General features: G+C 39.7%; 1 protein-coding gene across 1 annotated transcript in view; it reads left to right on the top strand.

Annotated features, from left to right (window-relative positions):
• CARMIL1 (capping protein regulator and myosin 1 linker 1) overlaps positions 1 to 15,678 on the top strand; it is a 308,343-nt gene that overhangs the window by 188,194 nt on the left and 104,471 nt on the right. Inside the window, exons 12-15 of the mRNA XM_052648705.1 lie at positions 1,754 to 1,840; positions 12,045 to 12,148; positions 14,630 to 14,707; positions 14,843 to 14,919. Of these exons, the coding sequence (XP_052504665.1) occupies positions 1,754 to 1,840; positions 12,045 to 12,148; positions 14,630 to 14,707; positions 14,843 to 14,919 (346 nt within the window). The remainder of the gene's footprint in view (positions 1 to 1,753; positions 1,841 to 12,044; positions 12,149 to 14,629; positions 14,708 to 14,842; positions 14,920 to 15,678) is intronic.

A 15,678-nucleotide genomic window follows, 5' to 3' on the forward strand; every position in this document is an offset into this window, starting at 1 on the left:
TTATACAATGCATACTCTTATCTTTGGCTTCTTTTGCTTTTCGTTGCGGAGAGGTTTTTAATAATAGATTTATTATTTTCTTAGATAGGGGATGTTATTTCTTAAGTAAGTTTTGCTAAGTTGTATTTTTCAGAAGGATTTCTTCTACAGTGATACATTTTTTGATCTGTAGACTTTTTTCTTATACCCTTCTGTTCCATTTCTAGTGTCTGTAGAATCTCTTCTGGTGTTCTGTTTTCATTTCTGATTTTAATACTTTGATCCTTCTCTTCCTCTTAAAGTCTTGCTGCTGCTGCTAAGTCTTGCTGAGATTTATTAATTTTACTTTTTAAGAACATATTTTGTTAAGTTTATTTTATGACTGCTTTCTATTTAATTGAGGTCTTCCCTTTGTTATTTCTTTCCTTCTGTTTATGGAGATGAAATGGGGATTAATTTATTGTTGCTTTTTAGACATTGTGAGATGGATACTTAAATTATTAGTTTACAGCTGCTCTTTATTCACTTGTATATTTAGGACTATAGACTTCACTCTAAGCATGGCTTGAATTGTATACCCAAATTTTGATGTCTTCATTTAAACTATTTAAATCAACTCATTTTACAAGAATGTATTGACGAAATATCAGACCTCTCCCCTCTTTGCAGTTAGCACTATGGTTTAGCATATTCAAATCTCTAGACATACTTTTAATTAAAAAGCCTTTTTAACAGTACTTAATCCAGTGATTGTCAGACTTGTTTGGGAAATGCTGTGGGAGACAGGCAGGGTCTCCCAGTACCTACCATCCTTAGGCAACACCCATCTAGAGGCTTAATCAAGCTGAATGACGTTTAGCTTATTTCTAGAGTAGTACTTATGACTTGATAAAATTTATATTTAATTTGGGGTTTTGTGATAGGCAGCAGCTAGCACAGTAGTTCCTTACCGTGAGTAAGGAGAGAACTGGGGTCTGAGAACCAGTCTATGGGACCTTACAGTTAATACAGTTTTAGGATGTTTCTCAAAACATGCCCCTGGGGAGGTCATAACTCAGGTGAAGCAGGGGGTTGGTTGAAGGCCCTGTAGGACATACATTGATTGTTTATCTGTTACTTACTTCCTCCCAGAAAAGAGTCTACACTCATTGTAATCCTTAGGTGAGTGAGGGAGTTTTTACAATCTCACACTCTGATCATTAAATTTAGAGACCACTTGATTTTTAATACTGTAAATTCCTTGAGAGTTATTTTATGTTTCCAAACCTACCTTCAAGAAGGTAGGTTAAAACATGCTCTGATGCTTTGTCTAAGGTTGTTAGCTGTAAGCCAATTCAATACTGAAATTCATCTGCTTAAAGTAAAGCTGTTATCTGAATAATGCCACATTTCTTTTCTTGACAATAATTGAATAGTATGCATCCGCTCACCCAGAAAAGTGATCAGCTCATTAAGACAGAGGTTAAAAAGAAAAGGAGGGGAAATTACATCACTCTTTCCAAGACTATTTGCATTTGAAATAGCACTCTGAAGAGAGGATAACACTTGGTCCAAAGAAAAGCATCTCTAATGGTAAAGTTTCGATAATTATTATGCCTTTCTCTTACCCTAGCTAGGAGAGAAAGTAAAGGAGGTATGATAGTAGATGACTAGAAAACAACTAGATTAGGAAAAACAGGCACTTAAATTGGAATCAAACTTAATTTTCAGGCGTTGTAAAACAAATGCAATCCTGACAACTTAAAAATTCTAACGATCCCTTTTTCTTTCTCAGGTGTGTCCTCTTTAAGCATTCAATTTGCCAAACTCCCAAAGGGATTGAAGCATTTAAATTTGTCTAAAACCTCATTGTCACCTAAAGGTACAGTATATCTTACTTACTTAACTTTGTATCGATAATGTATTTACTGCCCTATGCTTCCTTATACATGGTTAGAATTATTACTCAGTTATGTATCGGACTTTAATAATGTAGTTGATCCTTGAACAATGTGGTTTGAACTGCCGGATCCACTTACATGTGGTTATTTTTCAATAGTAAATGCTATAGTACTGCATGATGCACAGTTCAATCTGTAGAAGTGGAGGAACTGTGGATACAGAGAGCTGGCAGTTAGTTATGCGCAGTTCAATCCTCATGTTGTTCAAGGGTCAGCTGTATGTGTATTGTAATACTTTGGCAGTTTTAAAGTAAAGAAATTATCTGATTGAAATTCTGGTGTTCTAAAGTGAAATGCGTTCATAGTGGAGGATAATCTGAATGGCCACATGCAGTCTTCAACTTTTTAAACTTTGAGTCGCCGTCCTGCCTCCTGCTCCTAAAGGCAGCTGGTTGTGTTGTGTTGTTTTGTTTTTGATTTAGCAATTTTTTTTTTAAACAAAGTATAGTTGACTTACAACACTCTGTTAGTTCCAAGAGCATAAGATAGTGGTTTGATATTTCTGTATATTCTGTTCAGTTCAGTTGCTCAGTTGTGTCCGACTTTTTGCAGTCCCATGGACTGCAGCACACCAGGCCTCCCTGTCCATCACCAACTCTCAGAGCTTGCTCAAACTCATGTCCATCAAGTCGGTGATACCCTCCAACTATCTCATCCTCTGTCGTCCCCTTCTCCTCCCTCCTTCAATCTTTCCCAGCATCAGGGTCTTTTCCAGTGAGTCAGTTCTTTGCATCAGGTGGCCAAAGTATTGGAGCTTCAGCATCAGTCCTTCCAATGAGTGAATATTCACGACTGATTTCCTTTAGGATGGACTGGTTTGATCTCCTTGCAGTCCAAGGGACTCTCAAGAGTCTTCTCCAACACCACAGTTCAAAAGCATCAATTCTTCGGTGCTAATGACTACTGGAAAAACCATAGCTTTGACTAGGTGGACCTTTGTTGGCAAATTAATGTCTCTGCTTTTTAATATGCTGTCTACATTGGTCATAGCTTTTCTTCCAAGGAGCAAGTGTCTTTTAATTTCATGGCTGCAGTCACCATCTGCAGTGATTTAGGAGCCCAAGAAAATAAGGTCTGTCACTGTTTCCATTGTTTCCCCATCTATTTCCCATGAAGTGATGGGACCGGATGCCATGATAATCGTTTTTTGAATGTTGAGTTTTAAGCCAGCTGTTTCAGTCTCCTCTTTCACTTTCATCAAGAGGCTTTTTAGTTCCTCTTCACTTTCAGAATATATACAGAAATATCTGCCATAAGGGTGGTGTCATCTGCATATCTGAGGTTATTGATATTTTTCCCAGCAATCTTGATTCCAGCTTGTGCTTCATCCAGCCTGGCCTTTCACATGATGTACTTTGCATATAAGTTAAATAAGCAGGGTGACAATATACAGCCTTGATATACTCCTTTCTTGATTTGGAACCAGTCTGTTGTTCTATATCTGGTTCTAACTGTTGCTTCTTGACCTGCATACAGATTTCTCACGAGGCAGGTAAGGTGGTCTGGTGTTCCCATCTCTTGAAGAATTTTCCACAGTTTGTTGTGATCTACACAAAGGCTTTGGCATAATCAATAAAGCAGAATTTTTTTCTGGAATTCTCTTGCTTTTTCTATGATCCAACGGATGTTGGCAGTTTGATCTCTGGTTCCTCTGCCTTTGCTAAATCCAGCTTGAACATCTGGAAGCAAATGGTTCATGTTCTGTTGAAGCCTGGCTTGGAGAATTTTGAGCATTACTTTACTAGTGTGTGAGATGAGTGCAATTGTGCAGTAGTTTGCACATTCTTTGGCATTGCCTTTCTTTGGGATTGAAATGAAAATTGACCTTTTCCAGTCCTGTGGCCACTGCTGAGTTCTCCAAATTTGCTGGCATACTGAGTGCAGCACTTTCATAGCATCATCTTTTAGGATTTGAAATAGCTCAACTGGAATTCCATCACCTCCACAAGCTTTGTTCATAGTGATGCTTCCTAAGGCCCACTTGACTTCGCTTTCCAGGATGTCTGGCTCTGGGTGAGTGGTCATACCATCATTATTATCTAGGTCATGAAAATCTTTTTTGTATAGTTCTTCTGTGTATTCTTGCCACCTCTTAACATCCTGTGCTTCTGTTAGGTCCATACTGTTTCTGTCCTTTATTGTGCCCATCTTTCCATGAAATATTCCCTTGGTATCTCTTATTTTCTTGAAGAGATCGCTAGTCTTTCCCCTTCTATTCTTTTCCTCTATTTCTTTGCACTGATTCTGTATCTTACCAAATGATTACTACTGGTTGTGTTTTTCTTGGTTCATCCTTGGAAAGACTTCTTTGCTATCACACTCCCCCTGCCCCCACGTACACATAAACCTGTCAGATGGACTATCTGTTGTACAGAAAATGGTTGGGCCTAACTGCAGTTACAGTCATCACTCTTGCTGTACCCGATCTATTTCCTGTCTTGGAAGTTGCCTTTCTTTCCCCAGGTTCTTTCCTGACTCCACTCACCATCCTCCCATTTTTCTCTGTTCTGTTCTTACTTTGCTACGTCGTCACCTTTATAACACTACTACTAAAAATTGAAATCTTCCTGCTTACATCACACCTTTGTACATGCTTGAAAAGTTTTTCTTTAATCTTGTATAGGGAAAATCTCCATTCTTCCTTCTGTGTTTCTCTGTATGTCTCCTTTACTACTCACACAAAACATGTCACTTCTGATATTTCTGGTCACCAGATATGCGGACGTTTACCCCCCCCACCCCCCCATATCAGGCAGTTCTCTGCAACACCAGCCGGATATCCTATAACTCAGCTCATTATCTATGTGGAGATAACAGTCCCACAGGACTGTTATGCTCCCAACACCCTCCTCTCCCGCCATGCCCTTTACATGCCTAGTGACAAGCCCAGGTTATCAGAGGTTCTGAAGTCTCTCTCCTTGAATTTGATTCATTTGCTAGAGTGGTTCACAGAACTCAGGGAAACACTTATTACACTTACTAGTTTATTAAGGGTAAAGGATCCAGATGATGAACAGCCAGAAGAAGACATCCACAGGTTGAGGACTGGGAGGGTGCCAAGCGCAGGAGCTTCTGTTCCTGTGGATTTGGGGCATGTCACCCTCTGTGTGTGGATGTGTTCATCAACCTGGAAGCTCTCAGAAGCTCTCTAGACCCCATGGTATGTTTATGGAGGCCTTATCACATAGGCATATTCAGTTATTAACTGCATTTCCAGACTCTCTCCCCTTTGTGCAGCAGTGTTGGTGGGTGGGAATGGGGATGGAATTCCAAGCTTCCCATTGTAGCTTGGTCTTTCTGATGACCAGTCCCCATCCAGGAGCCCACGCAGAGTTGCTGCATTAGAACAAAAGGTGCTCCTACTGCTCTTATCACTTAAGAATTTATAGGAGTTTTGGGAACCCTGAGTCAGGGTCAAAGACAAATATCAGAACAAGGGATGTGTCTAGTGTTCTTATCGCCCAGGAAATTACAAGGGTTTGAGGAGCTCTGTGCCAGGAACCGGCAAGGGGGGCACAGACCAATACATATTTTCTCTTATGTCACACATCTCCAAATATTTTTAGAGAGCTTCAGTATATTTTATAAAGCCCTCATCTGTGATCATCTCTTCTGACACGTCTTCCCTATTCCTGAGGCTTCAACCGAATCACTTACTCTTTCCTTTTCACTTCCAGATCATATCTAACATCATTGTATGAATTTCGTGTTTCCCCTATGAGAAGGGGGCTCTCTTTGCCACACGTGTGTGTTTCTTGTCTCCATCTCTCCAACACCTGACATAGTGGAGCTACCGACCCAGTGTGGGTGTTAAATGAAAGTTCCTTGAGTAATTTGCCACTCCTTAACTTATGACTGTCTTTTGAGGACGATATGTCTAGTGATTACCAGTTCTCCAGCAGATTGTCTAGGCTTGAGTCCTAACATTTTTACTTAACTACAAATACATTAATACATCTCAGGCCCTTGGTTCCTTAGCAACCTCGTTTATAATATGGAAATTTGAGTCTCTTCTTCGTCAGAGGTGGTGGGATTAAATGGGCTAATGTGCATAGTGTCGTGTTTGGCACAGAGTGCCGTGTTGTCCCTGCCACCGTCATCTTCCTCCTTGCCTCCCTTCTCTTTCCTTCCTCCCTTCCATCATATACTGTTTTTCCATCATGTATTTTTATATGTTCCTATTTTGCCCAGGACAGCCTCGGTGTCCCCACCCACAAATCTGGTGAATTAGTGCTCCTCCTGGAAGATTCAGCTTCTATCTCCTTTTCTCTTTGAAGTCCTTCTCACACAACCTCCTCTCAGCACCCCCTGCAGAACTAGATGCCCCTTTCTCTGCATTCCATAGCACTTTGCAAATCCCTCAACTTGAGCTCATTTCTCACTGCATTTCGGTTGTGTCCTAGCCTGGAAGGTTCTGGCAGGCAAGGGTGTTGTGTCCTTCATTGCCGTGTCCCTGGCACCTGGCACTGCGTGTTCTCACTGTGTCACGGGTGAGTGGGTAAAGCAAAGTGGTCCTGGAATGGTTTTCTATCCATCCATTCCTACTTTATTCCGACTGTGCAGTCACAGTGAGTGATTTGAAATTGGGGTTAGTTCCATTCATGCCATGATTGTATCCACATGTTTAAGATGAAGGGACAAAAGTAACTTTCCAAAGGGAAACAATTCACCAGGAGCCAGTGTTTTCTGTCCTGATACCTAAAGCCATTTACAGATCTGAAAGCTAAGGTGTAGTCCCTTTCAGTTAGCAGTGTTCTACATCAGCAAATCAGCTTTATAAAAACCCTTTTCCTGATGATTATCAGTGCATTACATATTATGGTAAAGACTTAGAAGATTCTGAAAAGTATAACTAAGAAAGCTGAAACTACTTGCAATACTAGTACCAAGTCAATACAAAATTGTCACTGTTGACACTTTGGTACTTGTTCTTCCGCACTGTTCTGTGTCTATAAGCAGTTTTTTTTAATATAAATATCTACAAACACACACACATGTATATATGTGATTATACTATTTTATAATATGTGATTACTATTTCATAAACTTCTTCCCCTATCCCCCATAGTAAATTGTGATCATTTGTGTCAGTAAACACTTGGTCACTTTCAATGCTGTGTGATAGCTCAGTGTATGCAAAATGTCCCCTCACTTACATACATAATCTAATATTGTACCTTTAGTGAAAGTGAAAGTGAAGTCGCTCAGTCGTGTCCGACTCTTTGTGATCCCATGGACTGTAGTCTACTAGGCTTCTCTGTCCATGGGGTTTTCCAGGCAAGAGTACTGGAGTGCATTGCCATGTCCTACTCCAGGGGATCTTCCTGGCCCAGGGATTGAACCCAGGTCTCCTGCATTGCAGGCAGACGCTTTACCCTCTGAGCCACCAGGGAAGCCGTGAAAGTGAAGTCACTCAGTCGTGTCCGACTCTTTGTGACCCCAGCCTACCAGGCTCCTCTGTCCATGGGATTCTCCAGGCAATAGTACTGGAGTGCATTGCCATTTCCTGCTCCAGGGGATCTTCCCAACCCAGGTATTGAACCTGGGTCTCCTGCATTGGAGGCAGACGCTTTACCGTCTGAGCCAGGATTTAGACCATTTTAAATTCTTCAATAGTGCAAAACACCGTTAATATGATATCTATATCTAATCACCAGTCAGGATGAAATTCTTGTAAGTAGAATTGTGACATCAGAGTTTGTATAATTTTTAAAAAGCTGTTTCTGATATGTATTGTCAAGTTTGTCCTCCAAATATTTTGTTCAATCCTCTTTATACTCTCACCATCAGTAGATATTATTCTTTCTTTTTTATTGTTTGTCAAGCATATTGAACAAAAATGTTCTGTTATTTTAATTTTAGTTTCTTCAGTTATTGCTTAGTTGGCTTTTTCCCCTTGTTCCTTAGTCATTTATATTTCTTTTGGAGGAAGTTGCTAGGTCCCCTCCTTTGTTACTCTTCTATTCAAAGTCTAAATTTTTTTCTTGTAAAGTCACGTATCATGTAGTTCATAAGTCTAACTCTTTTTTAAGGTAGAGGGTTTTTTTTTTAACTTGATATTTAATATATTTGTTCATTATTATTACTATAAAACAGAGGGATGTAACAATCTTTGATCCTTCTGAGTGCAAGCTTGGGTCCAATACTTTGGCCACCTGATGCAAAGAGCTGACTCATTGGAAAAGACCCTGTTGCTGGGAAAGACTGAAGGCAGGAGGAGAAGGGGACGACAGAGGATGAGATGGTTGGAGGACATCACCAACTTGATGGACATGAGTTTGAGCAAACTCTGGGAGTTGCCCTGTCCCTCCCAGTGATGGGAGTGGGCAGGTTCTTCAGCTTCCTCCGAATCAAGACAGCCCCACATGCCCTCCACCCTTTATAAATGAAGATCCACACCTTTATCTCTTTTTTGCAATAAAATATGTTTGAGAATTAATATTGTTTTATAACATGTGACCCAAAGAACTTTAAGTTATCCTTCCTAGGATGTATATCTTGAAATGTTGCCTTTTTAAAAATTGATTTCTTAAAGGTTTTCAGTACTCTTGCAGACTGTCACAAAGGATCTGAAAGGTCTGTGGATTTAAAATAACTCAGATTAAATTGTACTTTTAAACTTTTGCTGAATTTGACTAACATATTTTGTTTCTGTGAAAACGTTTATATTCATGGCTCCATAATTCAAGGCAGATTTTTTTTTTTTTAATCTCCCCATGACATCCACACTGTGTCCAAATATCCTTTCTCTTCCTCAGATGTGAGCTAAGTGATAGTTTTCTGGATTTCTAGTAAATGTCCTGCTGGTTGCCAGATTATGTCAGTGCAGGGCCATCTGGTACCACCTTTTTCCAGCTGTAAACACTCCAATAATAAATATGAAGAATGGTCAAAATCACTAGATAGCCAGAATGGAGAATAGCATGAAAATCTGTGTGTAGTTTGGGTTGGAAGAGCCCTGATTCTTTCCATCCTATATTTTTGTAATTTCCTGCCATTACTGTGCTTATTAACCCAGGCCTCACATGGAATGGGCTCAAGAGGTAGGGGAGGAAATCCTTCATTCTGTCTCAGTAGCTTGAAGATGAGCTGATAACACAATTCTCTCCCAGTTCTAATCAGACATTGGCCAACTGCCAAGCACCCATATCTGTCAAGGAGTGTTTTGCTGTCAAGACTAATTTCAGCTTATAATTTCAGAATTTATTTATTGAGTTTTGTTATACCTCACTAAGGACATAATTTTAAAAGTGATTTTCTTGATGAAAGTCTGATGTTTTCCAAATATTTTGGACTCAATTATGCCATTACAAAATACATTGATACTACCAGTAGCAGACAAATTTAAGGAAGTTGGTCATTTGAACAATCATAGAAATTACCTCCAGAAATCAATCTTTTCCAGAGGCTATCACGAGTTCCTTTTGTCTAACATTATCAAATCTCCACCTGCTTCACTGCCAAGCTCTTGGTTCTTACTTCTTTGATAGTATTCAGTTCAGTTTAGTCGCTCAGTCATGTCTGACTCTTTGCAACCACGTGGACTGCAGCACACCAGGCCTCCCTATCCATTACCAACTCCCAGAGTTTGCTCCAACTCATGTCCATCGAGTTGGTGATGTCCTCCAACCATCTCATCCTCTGTCGTCCCCTTCTCATCCTGCTTTCAGTCTTTCCCAGCATCAGGGTCTTTTCCAATGAGTCAGTTCTTTGCATCAGGTGGCCAAAATATTGGAGCTTCAGCATCAGTCCTTCCAATGAATATTCAGAAGTGATTTCCTTTAGGATCGACTGGTTGGATCTCCTTACAGTCCCAGGGACTCTCAAAAGTCTTCTCCAACACCATAGTTCAAAAGCATCAATTCTTCAGTGCTCAGCTTTTTTAGGGTCCAACTCTCACATCCATACATGACTACCAGAAAAAACATAGCTTTGACTAGACAGACCTTTGTTGGCAAAGTAATGTCTCTGCTTTTTAATATGCTCTCTAGGTTGGTTATAGTTTTTTTTCCAAGGAGCAAGCATCTTTTAATTTCATGGCTGCAGTCACCATCTGCAGGGATTTTGGAGCCCAAGAAAATAAAGTCTGTCACTGTTTCCACTGTTTCCCCATCTATTTGCCATGAAGTGAAGGGACCGGATGCCATGATAATTGTTTTTTGAATGTTGAGTTTTAAGCCAGCTGTTTCAGTCTCCTCTTTCACTTTCATCAAGAGGCTGTTTGGTTCCTCTTTGCTTCCTGCTGTAAGGACCGTAAGGGTGGTGTCATCTGCATATCTGAGGTTATTGCTGTTTCTCCTGGCAGTCTTGATTCCAGCTTGTGCTTCATCTAGCCTGGCATTTCACGTGATGTACTCTGCATATAAGTTAAATAAAATAAGCAGGGTGACAATATACAGCCTTGATAGTACTGACCTCACTAAATTGTGGTTATTCGACTGTCTTTGTTTCCTACCATATGGCCTTTGAGAGGGTAAAATATTATTCTCTGGGTCTCAAAAGCCCATGCCTGCTATACAGTAGCGTTTAAATAAAGATTTGTTGATTGAATAAATCCTTGCGTAGCACTGGCTTTTCATCCTGGAATTTATTTAGCTTCTTTCCTGGTGGTCTTTGAATTTTCTGAGGGCAAAGAATGGGTCTTATTTACATATACCTCCCAATCCCCAGCATTTTATAAACATGTTATGAGCACTTAATAAATGCTGAGTTGATGGGCCAAGAAATTCTTCCACGTACTTAAGTAAACTATTTTCCCCTCTGTGTCTTGAAGTCTTCTCTATACAAACCCAGATGCACACTCACCATCAAGAAATGGCTCAGTAGCCTTTATCAGACACACACTGGAGTTGGTTCTTTGTACCTCTCCAAAGCTGAAGGATAATAACCTCTTCATCAGTGCTACACAGTCTAAACTTGGAACAGAGAACCGCTCTCACGTGGGGCTGTACTTGTAATGCTCAGCTTTTTTCTTTTGTTTTCTTGAAGTGCCTCTTGGGGTTCTGCAGTCATGAGCAATTTTGGCCTGACTCTTGCCCCTTATCTGATGAAGAAATTATCCGTGTCTAGACAAAAACCCCATCCCCTATTTTAGGTGGTTAAGACAGCCTGGGATTTTCAAGAAGAATTTTAGTGAAAAAGAAAAACAAAATGATTTATAATAGTATACCCAATTTAGAAATAGTGTTATTTCCAAAATACATGATTTAGAACAATGGACTTTCAGTAGAAACAGAAAAAGCATTGCAATATCCCACATGCCTGTTATCTAAAGAATAATCATCAGTGATAATTGTGTGTGTTGACCTCTTTAAATCTCAGGGAGGGACCAGTCCTTTCTGGGCTCGCATTTTGAAGTGTCCTGATGAAAATCTACCTACCACAAGGTGCTAACAGACCTGTTTCAGTTCCTATTACCCAGAGATAGTAGGCCATGCCTCTCTCTTTGCAGAGCAATCTTGCCTCCTCATATATTCATTCTTTTTTTTTTGTTTGTTTTTGAGGTGATAATAGCTTGAACCATTTGTGTTAGAGTTGACTTGAATCGTTTATGTTATTTTATATAAATATTGTGTAGAGTGGTAACTATCAGTTTTTCCTTTTGATTGCTTATTCCATTGTGTACAGAGTATTTTCTCTTTGTAAGGTCTGTTTCAATCTAAATTTTGCCTTGAATATAATGCAGAGCAGTACATTCCTGGATTAACTTCCACGTTTCAGTAATCTAAAGAGTCTGACTCTGAATCTGCATCCTTTTAATACTGTACATTAAGCCAAGAATCACCTGGCAGGTTTGAGAAAGGGATAAAAATGATCAATTAGATTGTTTGCATCATTCTAAGACTTCAAAGTAAAATCTTCCCCCTCCACACCAGTAGAAGTGGAGCAGAATGAAGCTAATTCCATTTCATTCTCCTCCTCAGTGAGTTGGTTGTCTGTGACTGACTAACCTGTTCTTCTTGAGAAGATGTCAGAAGACCATCCTCGAGCTGCCTTCTGGGAATGGTGCTTCTGGTTAACCTCAGTCCTGCATGTTGATGGGGCTGTTGGACCTTTTAAAGAAAATCACAGAACTCATTTTTGTTCCTGGAATGGAAACTAAGCTTTGTCTTGTCATTGTTGCAGGGGTGAATAGCCTTTCTCAGTCACTGAGTGCCAACCCTTTGACCGCCACCACTCTTGTCCATCTGGACCTCTCAGGGAACATCCTTCGTGGAGATGACCTCTCGGTAGGTTTTCTTTCCCTTCCTGCCATCTTTCATGAAACTGTACTTAATAAGCCTGGAATAATTTCTCAACAGTGCTTGGTAATGTATTTTCCCACATCTCCTTTTATCATGACATCTTAAAATCATTTAGTTATGAGCTTATAGGTGTTTTAGAGAAATATTCAGAGCCTGCCTTCATTAAATGTAATCTATCTCATAGATTTTTTTCCCTTCTCTCACTTAAGGTTGTTGAAGTTTAAATTCTTTTTCTCAATACTTAGTTTGAAGAAATTTTTTCTACATTTCAAAGCATTGTTGCACCTGTTAAAATTGCCTGATAAGAAAGATTAGAGGTGTAAAGTGAATTAACTTATCACTTAATAATATTGTTAGGAAGACCAGTGGCTTTTAAAAACATAGTTTGTGATGGCAGTATTGTAAAGTAAAATAAAGTAAAAAAAAAACCAAAAAACATAGTTTGTGATGGAAAAGGATATTGGGATGAACTTCAGTCCCACGTTCCATGAATAGAATAAAGAAGGGAAGGGTTAGGGGTCAAACTGGGGCTACTCTTGAAAGTTTGAGTGTGAAGGGAAAAGTTTCCCTTCAATGATAACAAGGTTTTTCATGCCGCTGAATCAGTAATATCAATGTTTGGCAGATCTTGTTGATAGAGTGAATTGGGAATCATCTCATTGTCAGATGGAGTGAATGGTCCCCTTCCCTCTGGTCACCAGGATAGAATTTAGAATAAATGCTCCTTTATCAAGGGGGCCTATATTACCTGGACCTCTTCAAAGGACCTTCATTTGCATCTCATTGCTTTATGGGAGTGAAAAATATTGTGACCTGTATTCCCGTTTCTCTTCTGTTTTACTTTCCTTGTAAGACAGGGAATGTTGCCACAGTCCTTCTTGTAGTTATTTGCTCCCCCTTACACTTGAACTCATTTACATAGCACTTGCTTCCTGGTGTGCCATGACTCTTTCAGTCCAGCCTGAGTTGTGCCTTTCCCTGATGATTCATAAATCTGCTCCCTCCAAACATGAAACCAGGGGTCTGATGTGAAACCACCAAAACATTACAGTGGCACACTAGCAGAATCGAGAGAAAAATTAAAGTAGAGCCTGAAGATGAAACAAGAAGGTTGCTAACATAGGGGCATTCATAGTCACCTAAGACAGCCAAGTAGCTGGCTGGGAGTCCTATCGCAGCTGGGCTTGTGGGGAAGGGCAAGTGGAATGATGAGGCCTGAGTGGCAGTGGGCTTCTAGCCCCTACATGCAGAGGTTCTGAGAGCCATTCAGCTGGTGCTTCGGGGGATAACCCAGCCTAGCAGGGCCTACTGGAGGTGTTGGCCAAGTAGGGTCTTGTCACCACTTGAGGGTGATTAGAGCTCCCCTAGCTGGTGGCCAGGAGTAAAATCACAGTGCCAGGCAAAGAGAATTGGATCTTGGTTAGGTCAGGAAAAAAAAAAGATTTTTCTGAATCAGAATTTTCATAATACAGTACGTTCTCTGTGTCTGATTATTCTAAAATACTTATAGTCCAGCCTGTTGCTCTTCTGAATTCCTTAGTAGAGAGGAATTTTCTCAAGCATCTACAGCGAAGTTGCTGCACTCATGAATCTTTGCCAAGGACTAGGATGTCTCACTGTAAGCTTGTTTGTTTTTCCACGTGTCTCGAGGCATCCACTGAAGCAAAGCCGAGGTTAGCTATTTGCCTTGTGGCAGGAGCTTGGATGTGGTTTGCTATTGGTGGCTGTTGGCAGTTGCTACTCACATAGGCAATTAGAGAATAACAGAGAGTTATTAATTTTATGGTTCTGATAGCCTTGTATGGGGATGAAGGGATCATTTATGCATTGTGACCCCCTAGAAACTGAAGTGTCTTAGCTATAAATGACATTTAACACCCCCTCCCCACCCCACCCCCCCAAAAAAACAACTAATAGTGTTGTCAGGTACTTCCTTGTTAGATTTTGGAGGTAACTAAGGATATAAAAATTATTTCGTTGACCCAAAAAGAGAATATATATTCTGAAACTACTACCCTTTGTTTCAAATTCAGAGTAGTGGTTCCTTGAACACTTTCAAAGTCATTAGTATTTTGAAAGGGTGGCTGCAATTCAGGTGCTCTTTCATTCTCAACAGTTAAAATTAATTAGCACGGTCCCAAAATAATATAACAAAAATAGAGCTAATCAGAAAAAAACTAAGTCATATGTAGCAAAAAGGGGGTTTGGTAGCCAAGACTCCATTTGGCTTTTTTTTTTTCTTTAAACTTAAATGTAATTTAAAATATTCTTTGGATTTTTGCTCTCAGGGAAGGTAACAGAATGACAAAAAATTCTGCTGATCCTCTTGGGAAGAGTGAAGAATGATCCTGGGTGGTTCTGGGGCAACTTTATTTAAAATATTAACTTGTATTGTGTGTGGGCATGTGCCTGTGTGCATGTGATTTCCGGATCCTAATATATTTGGTTTTTATTTTTTATTTCAAGTCCATGTACAGTTTTTTGGCCCAGCCAAATGCCATTGCTCATCTGGATTTATCCAATACTGAATGTTCCCTGGACATGGTAATATTTTTTTTATATTGCTCAAGGGGTCTCAGAACAGCTATTTAGATGGGAAACAATGGGCTTTCTCCCTAATAAGATATTCTCTTAGTCTTAGAAATATTTGAAAATAAGAGTGCCTTGTTTCTTTCCCAGGTCTGTGGAGCTCTTCTGCGTGGCTGCCTTCAATATTTAGCTGTGCTCAATCTCTCCAGAACTGTGTTTTCTCACCGGTATGAAGTCATTTCTGCTATTATCATCATCTTTTAGAAGTGTCTTTCTCTCAGAGAACGTTGTAGTAAGATGAAAACAGTAATAAAGGGTGCATGTTGTATGTGAAAGAGGAGATGGTCCTAAACCATTATTGATGAATAGCAGACCTTGCAAGCTCAAATTTTTGTTATGTCTTTTCTCCCTGCATGACAGGGTTCTTATCAAGAACTCTAGCCTGCCTATATGAACTCTATAATAAGGTGCCATTTCGCATATGTGGACAGGCATTCTCTCTTAATACAGTAAAAATCCTTTTAGAAACATCTGAGGGTGTTTCTCAATAATGCATTTGAAGTAAGTCTCAACTGTGTCTGGAAGGCAAAGACAATAGTCAGCCCACAGCTCTTGTATTCTGATTTGTGGAAGTGAAGGGCCAGCCTCAGCCCCTCACTTCTACCTTCATGATGTAGAATTGTTTGCAAAACCAGACAGTAGATTAGAAGTAACAGATATTCACACACAGCAGAAGCAACAGCTTAGAATGGGAGAATGCAGAAGAATGATGAAAAGTACATGGGTTATTTTAGATTTGGTATTCTACTATCATTTCATGTATTAATACAGTTCAGCACTCAGCATTTGTTACCACAAGTCATAAACAATATCAAAGTCATAATATGCTCCTTAATAACACGGAGGACTGCCTAATATTATCTCCTCTTTTATTGGCTCACCTTTTTAAAGCTTTATATATTCCAAGGGATAATAGTCACTTTGTT

This window comes from Budorcas taxicolor, chromosome 11, assembly GCF_023091745.1.
Source record: "Budorcas taxicolor isolate Tak-1 chromosome 11, Takin1.1, whole genome shotgun sequence".
NCBI lineage: Eukaryota > Metazoa > Chordata > Mammalia > Artiodactyla > Bovidae > Budorcas > Budorcas taxicolor.